The following is a 10,328-nucleotide window of genomic DNA, read 5'->3' on the forward strand; positions in this document are numbered from 1 at the left end:
TTTGCACGCCCAATTTTTCAGTTTTTTATTTGTTAAAAAAGTTTGAAATATCCAATAAATTTCGTTCCACTTCATGATTGTGTCCCACTTGTTGTTGATTCTTCACAAAAAAATTAGTTTTATATCTTTATGTTTGAAATGTGGCAAAAGGTCGCAAAGTTCAAGGGGGCCGAATACTTTCGCAAGGCACTGTATATAAAAAAACAAATCAGGTAAAAAAAAAAAAAGGGCTTATTATTATGCTAATGTGACACACTTTACAGTCCAGATAGAAACATTTTCAGGTCCAGATCTGAACCGGAACACCATTTGAGTACCCCTGGTTTATATCATCTTCTAACCTACTCCAAAACAAGCTAAAATTAAACATTTGCTGCAAATGCCTTTTGACCCTGATCTGTACCTGTGGCACCCAGAGGATGTCCCTTAGAGATGAGCCCACCACTCGGGTTGACCACGAACTTGCCTCCATACGTGTTGTCCCCTCTGTCAATCAGCTCTCCAGCTTTACCTGGAGAGAATTGGAAACACGCAAGAAGATGACAAGTTCAGAAGGACAGCTGCCCTATATTGTGGCACACATTCTTAAAATCGATAATTGCTGTATTTCCCACAAGAATGGTTCTTGTGTGTGGAGCGCTATATTCTGTATTCAAATGCCCTCATGCTCTTTTAACTATACTGGGGAAATGGTGATTTGAATATTTGCAGACATATATTAGCACAGAGGGCAAAAACATTCCTAATCCTGGGGCTCATTTTCATTTACTACCTAATCTTCCAGAAGTAAAAAAATTTATTTAATTAAATTAGGGTGGAAGAAAGATTGTGAAAAATATACACAGTTTAGGCTTTAAGAGCTGCAGTCTTACCCTCTGGACACAGCCCCAGAGCCTCATACGTGATGAGCTCATTGGCTGAGAAGCAATCGTGCAGCTCAACCACATCAATGTCACTGGGCTTCAGACCTGCAGCCTCATAACACTTTTTAGCTGCAAGCCAAGACATGTCATATCCGACCTGAAAAGAACAAACAAACAAATAGAATCTTTAGGAACTAGTTTAAGGAAATACGTTTCTTTCTCACAACTTATCCTGGTTATCTCCTGGGACACTTGAGACTGTTTGGATGAAAAGTATAACTAATAACGTAATGATTTTCTCCTTGCTGGTTTTTAAAGAAAGACCACAAATCCTGTACATTTCTATTGTTCCCAGCTTGGATTTTTTTAATGGTATGTGGAGCTTTACTTTCACTGGGTGCAACTATACCCACCGATTTGTTATCATGATATGATGAAAAGCAGATACAGGCTCAACCCATGACTCTCCAAATACTGTATCCGTGTCAGTAGGAGCGCAGTGAACCTTCAGTAACAGAGTCCTACATTTCTTACCATCTTAATGCAGCTGTTTTCTTCAAATGTAGAGGCCAGGTCAGTCACCATCTCTTGGGCCACAATCTCCACTGCCTGGTTCTCCAGACCGTGTTTCCTGACGAATGCTTTGCTGGCCAGAACTGCTGCTCCAGCACCATCTGATGTAGGGCTGACGGCAGAAGAGACAGCATGAGGACCAGACATCAGAGCTGAGACGCAACATGAGGCAACTATCACTGATTCATAGATCACAAGCAGCACTTTGAGCATAGTTTGTGTACTCAGCTGATGTACACGGTGACCACTTGAGTTAAATAAGAAAGAAATCTCTAAAGTTTAAATGTGTGAGGCTCTAACCAACACTGAAGCAGAGTGAGGAAGTCAAACACCTTCCTGGAGCTCATCACCTGCTCCAAAGTGTACTCATCCTGGAATTGGGAATACCTGCATGAATGTACACACACACACACACACATTTGAAACTGAGAAGCAATTTCATACATTTTTAATAAGTGAACTTTGTCTTACGGGTTGTTGGTAGAATGTTTGTGATTTTTCCAGGCAATTTTAGCAAAGTGTTCCGGTTTGGTACCTTGAAGAGTTGAAAATATTGACACAAACATTTATATGACACAGTAAAATCAAGAACATAATGAAAGATACAACCATATGTTTCATATTTTAGACCTATCTTTAACCCTCATGTACCATATTTCTCCATGTGCTCCCTGCCAGCGTTGCCAAACATCTGTGGTGCTGCTGGAGCCGCCACCATTCCGTAGCAGTTGATCATCACCTCCATGTGCTTGTCCATGGGATTGGTCCTGTCCATATACTACAAACAGGTATTTTTTAATAACAATTCTAATAAGTCTAAGGTTCCTGAAATGCTCAGCAATTCAGAAACATAACTGCACTAGGAAACAAATACACCATCAATATCTCAAGTAATATCATATGACATAAGTAGTAAGCTATAATGCCATATGATACAATTATCCCTGTTGTGATGATAAAAGAGCAATAAATACTTGTATATGTTTACGTTTCTGTCACAAGCAAAAAATTAGACAAAAGAATTCATTTAGACAAAGTGCTCGGCCTGTTGCTTTTTAAACAGGTACAACTTTTCATTCTGCCCCCCCCCCTCTGTTATAAAAACTCCCTCGCCAGCAATAAGCAGTAAAGGAAACCTAATAGAAGCAGGGGCCCCAGCTGACATTCTTCCTCTTTAGGATAACCACCTGTTCTGCTAGCAAACACTACAGGAGGTAGACATGCTAATAACATTATGGAGAATTACAAGATATTGTTAAGTGTTCCTGTTGTTTTGTCCACCTCCTCTTCATCATGAGAACAAATTGTTTTATACCTTTGAGGACAAAGAGCCCCTCTCCATCTTCTCAAACCCGAGGGCAAGAACACAGTCTGCAAGGCCTACAAACAGAGATGAGATGTGCTCAACAGATAATGAATTGTATGGACAATGCAATACTTTTTTCTGTAGTGAAACTATCACTGGAATCCCTTGAAACCACTTCGAATTCATTCCGACTACAGCCCTTTTGGATATCAAGAGCCAAAGTCATGTTGTCGCATCCAGTTGCCCTCTGTTCCACTAGCTTCAGTGACTCTCATTTAGCACTTTTTCATCAGTCATTGTAAAGAAACTAAGCGCAGCCCTTGGGATTTCTTTTCATATTCTAAGACAAGCCACCAGCCACACAGCTCTCTATACAGTACATATAAAGTTTTTACAGCCCCCTTTTTGAAAATATAGATTTCAGGTGTTTCATTTCATTCAAGGCTTCATTATCTGACTCACCTCCCTGGACCAGCTGGCGTGCCATGAAGAGAGCAGTGGAGCCTGTGGAGCAGTTGTTGTTGACGTTGATGATGGGGATCCCAGTCAGACCCAGGCTGTGGTAAATGGCTCTCTGCCCACAGGTGGAGTCTCCTGAGGGAGAAAGGTTTGGGACATTGTTTATGTGTAAGTTATGAGAGTATTTGTGAGAGTATATACTGTATTTACAGTACATAGAAATATCAAGATGTTAGTATTCAGTATTTCTGTGAACAACATGCAAAATGAAAGTAATACACAGAATAGTCACTCAACAATGTCTGACCATAGACGTATCCTACACAGGCCTGTTCAATGGCAGAATACGGGATCCTTGCATCTGCTAAAGCCCTTTGGCCTAAAATAGGAGACATACCATAATAAAACACTGTAGTACAGTATATATTAAACAATAAGATCAATTTCAGACATTCAGATGTGGTATCTTATGAATAACACAATGAAGATGAGCACCTGCTTCCTTGGCCATATCAGGGTAGTCACGGTTGTCTTGGGCTCCAGGCTTCTCAAACTGCAACATAACAAAATGCCAGACAGATTAGTGCCACTAAACATCAGTATATCTAATTAAATCTTTTATATTAGCAGACATCAAGCTCCTCTCTTATCATTAATTTGGGTGTAACTTAATCTAGAATCACTCTGCTGAAATAAACCTCAATAATAAGAAGCTTAGAGGTGTAAACTCACTGGCAGACATGCATGTGGCTAAAATTGCTATAATAACTATTTGCAAGCATTCAGGGTTAGAGATCCCCACAAAAGTGCAAAACATTGTTGGTACCATCCTACTCAGGACGCATTTGTTTTAAGTTAATGAGCCTTGTATTGTCATTTATCAACACAACACAAAACTTGACAGTCCACTACCAATAACAAACTTCAAACAGGAGGGACGTGTAAAAACCTATTTGTGAGAATGGAGCGATAGCACTACTAAGTCAACCCATTTTAAGTACGAAAGGCAACATAAATGTGGTTTAGTATTCAGACTGACAGGGGCGTCTGATTTGTATAACCAATCAGTTGCACAATGACCCTTAGCACAGTTTGCAACCACAGTGACCATGAACTATGGACTCAAAATGAAAGCATGAAATACAGACAGCATTCAACACAGGCCTACAATTAACTCAAAGTTATTTAACTCACAAAATCGATAACTCTTTAACTGAAAAACTGCGACAATGTTAGCGTTTGGGCTAACTTGGCTAGCTAAAGCTTACAATATGTACTCAGCTGTGATACACTGTCAGAACAACACGAACACAATTGAAGTCCGCAAAATAAAATGCAACAGCCCCGAACACATGGGCTGTTTGGCAACTGTAACTTTAAAGTATAAAACCTGAAGTTTTGAAGATGAATATGTATGTATGTGTGTAGTGTAATGTAATATAGAGGAACATGCGATGCAAACTAGGACCGTAGTAAACAAGTCCAGCTTCCTACATAAGGACGCTTGTGTCATATAGTCCTGCGGACTAAGACAATAGTTATGTAAAATCATATTACCTTTGTCATCCCCACACCGATGACAAACACCCTGTTCTTCTTTCTGGGTGCCATGGTCGATTATCCGGTGCTTCAGCTCCAGGTAAAGACAGACAAGTGTGAGCAGCAACGACAGAATCAGCCAACCTAGCTAACCACACCGCAAAGATCGTCTGTTCACTGAAAGATGCCCCACGTGGTAGGGAAAACAAGCAACGTTGGCAGAGCCTGTTGAGACACATGTTTACTACTAATGGATGGTATGGCCATAATAAACATGACGTGAGTTTATTATGGCTATACCAATAAAATCTCAACAAAAAACATCAAAATGCTATTATAGCTTTTTGTTGTCAAATTTTGCTACAATGACTTTTGTCCAAATAAGTCTTCAAAAATCATTGTTTATCTTGTTTAATACAATGAGACTACTACTAATACTCTAACATTGTTGTATTTTGCTTTGGTGCAGTGATGCGGATGAAACGAGGTAAGTATTTTCTTCTTAGTTATTGCCTTGTTGTGATTTTTTTTACTTTTATTGTTAAAATCACTGCAGTATTTACTCTGACTTATCACAAGTGCATGCACATGGTTAAATTGAAAGGGTAACTGGACAAGTGTTTTCTCTAGGTCTACAATGTTTATTCACACCACTGTCCAACAATCTCAGCCATGGCAGAACATATGAGAGCTGCTTCCAGGCTTTTTGTAGTACCTTGTGAGACATAACTCCTTACTCTTCATCCACCTACAGTTCTTTCCAATCTGTTAAAAGTTGCTCCAAAATTAATATTGGCCAGATGAGACACTTTTGCTCAGTGCAACTTCATTTAGAAGCAACATCAAGTTCTCATAATTCACAGGTGTAACAGACTGTTCAGGACTCCTGTGTTGTCTAAGTACTTGGATTTGCTAATATTTCATATGGTCTGAAGCTGCACTGACAGCTGGATTTTCCAGTGGTCATTTTTTAAATTCCCTCCTACAAAATATGCACAAATGTTTCACTGCATCTACTGGGCTTTGAAAGTTTATTATTGGATATACATTAAAGGCACTATAAACTATACTACTATACAATTAGGTGTAAAAGTAAAATCTTTTCTGAATTTGTAACTCAGTACACGTACAGCAAACCATCAATACACATTCCATTAGCACAACAGGAACATCCTTGACAGCGACACTAAAATTGGTTCCTTGGTCACAGCATGGAGGAGTGTGTTCAGATATCCCATGCAACACTTTTTAAATTCTCCATCAATTCTCTATTTTAAATTCCTTAAAAAAGTGCTCCTTGGCCACATCTGCAGGTACTGTGGAACATTTCATAGAAATCATTTTCCAATCTTCAGTTAAACACTAATGATGAAGCAAAAAAAAAAAAAAACTTCAACTAATTTTTCACACTTCAATTTTATTGAGGCAATGAAAAAGGTTTTGTCTGCTTAGCATTTCGATAAATCTAAGCCACATGTATGGACAACCAGTTCTGTCAGTCTGCACCTCTTAACGTTCATCATCAAACAAACCGAACCAGGTCAGAATCAGAAGTGTCCTTGTTACCAGGAAATAGGCCTGAAGATGTCTGGCTCTAGTGTTCTGGCGTCCATCTCTGAGGACAGGACATCAGCACTTAATGAACCGGTGTGTGACCTCATATATTCCCACAGACTCGCGAACTTTCTCATCGTAGTCTGTCCAGTCCTGAAATGAAAATCATTACCAGAAATCAGTGACTGAAGCAGAAGAATAAGTCAAAAATCTAAAGAAAATGACCACAGGAAATTGTCACAAATTAATCATATCCAAATGGCCCAGCATGAAAGATGGAAATTATGTTGCAAGACACATTCTCCAAAAAGGTTAACATACTGTACGAACAACAGGTTGCTCTCTCTACACTTACTTTTTCTTGCAGGTTGACTTCAGGAAATTGTGTCCCAGACTCTGCTCCTTGTACAGCAAAACCAGCCTGAAGACAGAAATTGATAAAAGTCACATGGCATTTATCATGCTGTCCAGTTTGTGACATTCTGTTTAGTTACCTGGAACAAGAGACACCATACCTATTTTTTTGGATTATGCATATAAAGCATTAATTTAACATCTTGTAATGCTCGAGGACTTTAAATATGTCTGCTATACTTTTTATGAGACAAACTGCTTCTGGGGTGAGTTGCATTCCCACACCGATTTAACTAATAACATCAATTGATCCATTTCATTTAAGTAGGTCCTTCCAGTGAGCTAGCATGTGCAACACCAGGCTCGTGGAATGACCAAATGCAATGCACCAATTATGTGTTGTTCATTTCAACTGTGTTCTGCAAGCCAAAATATCAGCTATGCAAAAGACAGGTTAAAAACATATCCACACAATTTAAAAGGTTCTCACACAATTTAAAAGGTTCTCACTTGTGGTTGGAAATCAATGGGCTCCAGACCTCGACACTCAAACTGCACCATTGTCTTGAAGCTTTCGCTGTCCTCCGCCTTCAACCCAGCAAACATGTAGCACCATTAGAGAGAGAGGCACACCGTTAATGCCTGGAAAATGAAGCTGTTTCTATCAACATATTATTAATCTATAACAACATAACAGACTTTCTTTAAATGACACCAGGATTTTTTTTTAAGTTCTGGATGTGCTTTACTATAAAAATGCATTAACTAAGATTTTACACAGTGATAAATAAAGTGAAAGTGCAACAGAACATGGTGTCTCTCAGCTACACTACCCCCTCCATGACAGTCCATCATCTACAGCTCTTCTGTTGTTAGTTGCTATGAAACAAGATGTGATGGGAGGGGGCAAAGACAAGTCAAAAGATGTTTTCATGGTGTCAGTTTGTTTTGAGTCTCATTCAACCTTGTAGTGGCTCAAAAGAAATTAGCTACAGTAGCTCTAAAAACTACCTCTTGTTATTATGAGACAAGAAAAACAAAAGACATTCTCTGAAAAATTTCACACTCAAAGAAAAACCTAAATGTGGAAGTATGCAATGTTTGCTTACATTATAAGGTGTAATTGTGTCTCCCAGGATATCTGTAAGGAAATAACTGACATGTTGTACTTCCAGATATTTTACCTCAAAAAATTTCAGACAAAGTCAAATCACATGTTAGTGTGTACCAATTGAATTTTCCCGGGCGCAAAGTTTACACTTCTGCACCATGCTGGCACTGCCTCGTCCTCCTTTTAGTGGTACACTCTCCTATGGAAACGCACAAAAGAGGTTGGGTATTGTGAGTAAAATGTTAAAACATTTTGGCAAACTGAAAAGACACAAAGACGGGTTTTTATCCTTACCACTAGGGTTACATACTGCCATTTATCTGGGACCTCACCACAGTTCCCACACTTCAGCTAAACAAAGGAAAAAAATACAATATAGTTGATTCCAGGGGAAATGGCAATTTGGTTCAACATGTTCAACATGTACTATTGCAGGTCCAATGGAAAAAAACTGTGGACCAAAGCAGAGGTGTTGACTCGGATACATTCCCTTGCACTTCATGCATAATCACTTTTTAATAGGTTTTGTTAAAACAGTGTTAAATTCGTGTCAAACTATTATAACCCCACGAGGAAATTTAAGCTTGGAACTGCAAAATACACGAATCTGAGGATGTGTCAAAATAATTAACAGAGATGAACTAGTACTAGCATGCTAGCTTGACAGCCATCCTACCTTCAGAAACCAGCGGAAATCGTCGCCCAGTGGCCTCACATTTGTGACATTCTCCAGAGTGGCTTTAAACTGGAGCCCAAACTTCTGTCATGACAAAAAGAGAGGTTAAATTTACCCAAAACTGGATAAGAAACTTCACTGTTTATACCAGAACCATGCAACACCGAGACATACCCCCATCTTGAAGCCTTTCCTGTGACATCACGTGCAACGTTCATTGACACCTCGTAAGTTTGAACGAATGAATAGTATGATGAAATGGGCGTTTCGCTGGCAATATACATGTTAATAAATTGGTCGTTTTAAATGGTATTCAGTATTTCTAACGATGTAGCGTGTCGACGCCATAATTATAAATAAAAAAAATCCCAAACATCAATAATACCATACAAATCTCACGGCAAAAATCTGTTACACCACGGACAACAAACACAACACGGGCAACACAGAATGGATTCAAGTTTTTATTGCAACCGTATGATAGAATGTAAACTGGTTTCTAATGTGAGAATGTAAACTGGTTTCTAATGTGGATACTTCCTGCACGTTAACCTGAGGCAACTTTGCAGAGGCATTGTGGTGGGTCTTCGTGGTTAACAGCCACACCTGGGATATCTGATATTGCTGCAGCAGGGAACACCTGTTTCAAACCATCTGGCATTTGAAATCAAAATGGCATTTTCTACCTGAGTATGCACGTCATATCTTAACCTTAATCCAACAGAGCTGACATGTCATGTAAATGCTAGAAACCATCTAAAATGAGAAATATTAATTAGATATACAAATTTCAGTACCCTCCAATTCACAATAAGTCAAAAGAAGAAAAAAAAACAGAAGCACTTGTATAAATGAGGTTTGATTGGGAGTCAATACACAGGCCATAAATTATAGGGGAGAAGTATCAAAAAAAGAAAGTAACAATACGCACAACAAAGGACCGAGTTCATACAGTAGTCACCTGAAACTTGCGGCCTTTGGCTTCATTGGTATGGCAGTCACATTATTCTACATGTGATCATCAGTACTGAGAAACCATGTAGTGTTTCTGCTGCTGCAGACATGCATAAATAATGTGGTGAAATCTGGCAGTAAATAGACTTCTAGTGTAGCCCATTACACTAAACAACACAATGAGGGAACTTAAAACACTTAACAGGAGACTGTCAGTACAAATACTGAGTGCAATCCTGGTTTGTTCAGGTCATCTTCTAATCTGCCTCCTTTTGTTTGGAACCCAACCCAAACAGTTAACAGACTTCCCAGTCGTTAGGGTTTCAAGTTTTATCAGACATTTAGAGGGGGGGAGAAAAAAAAAAGACATTCCCCCTCTTTTATTCATTATCAGCATGAATTTCCATAGAGCAGCAGGGGATACACACACACAAAAAAAACATAAAACAATCTGGGAGGAAAATGCATGAGGTCAACTTTAACCCTTGGTTTCATCACAGGTACAACAGATCTTCTTTGACCCTCCTGACAAAAATCTAAAGCCCGAGCTCAATTACACTGAAAGGAACTACAAGCAGTCATAATAAAAGGCATTTCAATCATTTTTGCATCTCTTCCCCCCCCTTAAATACACTGATGCCAAGAGGCATTATTTACAACACAACCCCCACACCCCTCTCCGTCCCGGGAAGAGAGGTGTGATGATGTCAATGAGGCCGGCTGCTTGACTCGGAGGTCCGCCGCTGACGTGGAGTACTGTTGCCGTTTACACAGCCGTTTTGGCGCTTGCTTAGCCCTCCATTCAGAATGTCTTGGATGTGCTGTACTATCAAATTGATGGCCACTGCAGAAAGAGAGGGAGATGGTTACACAGAAGACTGGGCAATCTGGCAATGCATCATTGTACTCCCATAACATTATCAGATAAAAAAAAAATAT

The 10,328-nt window shown here is 39.3% G+C and overlaps 3 protein-coding genes across 5 annotated transcripts in view; all 3 read right to left on the minus strand.

Moving 5' to 3' along the window:
* scp2a (sterol carrier protein 2a) overlaps positions 1 to 4,945 on the minus strand; it is an 18,973-nt gene extending 14,028 nt beyond the window's left edge. For 2 of the 3 annotated variants that reach the window (XM_020618351.1, XM_020618350.1), the window contains exons 1-11: positions 4,759 to 4,945; positions 3,697 to 3,754; positions 3,509 to 3,580; positions 3,205 to 3,336; positions 2,752 to 2,816; positions 2,088 to 2,214; positions 1,908 to 1,971; positions 1,737 to 1,823; positions 1,398 to 1,548; positions 873 to 1,020; positions 404 to 511 (exon numbers count right to left, since the gene is read on the minus strand). In XM_020618351.1, coding sequence (XP_020474007.1) covers positions 404 to 511; positions 873 to 1,020; positions 1,398 to 1,548; positions 1,737 to 1,823; positions 1,908 to 1,971; positions 2,088 to 2,214; positions 2,752 to 2,816; positions 3,205 to 3,336; positions 3,509 to 3,580; positions 3,697 to 3,754; positions 4,759 to 4,812 — 1,066 coding nt within the window. In that variant the 5' untranslated portion in view covers positions 4,813 to 4,945. Of the gene's footprint in view, positions 1 to 403; positions 512 to 872; positions 1,021 to 1,397; positions 1,549 to 1,736; positions 1,824 to 1,907; positions 1,972 to 2,087; positions 2,215 to 2,751; positions 2,817 to 3,204; positions 3,337 to 3,498; positions 3,581 to 3,696; positions 3,755 to 4,758 lie in introns of those variants that run through there. The other variant, XM_020618352.1, reaches the window with a different exon arrangement.
* Positions 4,946 to 6,137: 1,192 nt separating this feature from the next.
* Positions 6,138 to 8,701, minus strand: czib (CXXC motif containing zinc binding protein). Its single transcript, XM_020618339.1, has 8 exons — positions 8,610 to 8,701; positions 8,436 to 8,519; positions 8,054 to 8,110; positions 7,877 to 7,958; positions 7,758 to 7,789; positions 7,159 to 7,236; positions 6,650 to 6,715; positions 6,138 to 6,447 (listed from the first exon to the last, which is right to left on the minus strand). The coding sequence occupies exons 1-8, from the start codon at positions 8,613 to 8,615 to the stop codon at positions 6,370 to 6,372; spliced, it is 483 nt and encodes a 160-aa protein (XP_020473995.1). The 5' UTR covers positions 8,616 to 8,701; the 3' UTR covers positions 6,138 to 6,369.
* Positions 8,702 to 9,307: 606 nt separating this feature from the next.
* uck2b (uridine-cytidine kinase 2b) overlaps positions 9,308 to 10,328 on the minus strand; it is a 5,681-nt gene continuing 4,660 nt past the window's right edge. The window contains exon 7 of the mRNA XM_020618338.1: positions 9,308 to 10,233. Coding sequence (XP_020473994.1) covers positions 10,097 to 10,233 — 137 coding nt within the window. The 3' untranslated portion in view covers positions 9,308 to 10,096. The remainder of the gene's footprint in view (positions 10,234 to 10,328) is intronic.

Source organism: Monopterus albus, unplaced genomic scaffold (assembly GCF_001952655.1).
Source record: "Monopterus albus unplaced genomic scaffold, M_albus_1.0 scaffold204.1, whole genome shotgun sequence".
NCBI lineage: Eukaryota > Metazoa > Chordata > Actinopteri > Synbranchiformes > Synbranchidae > Monopterus > Monopterus albus.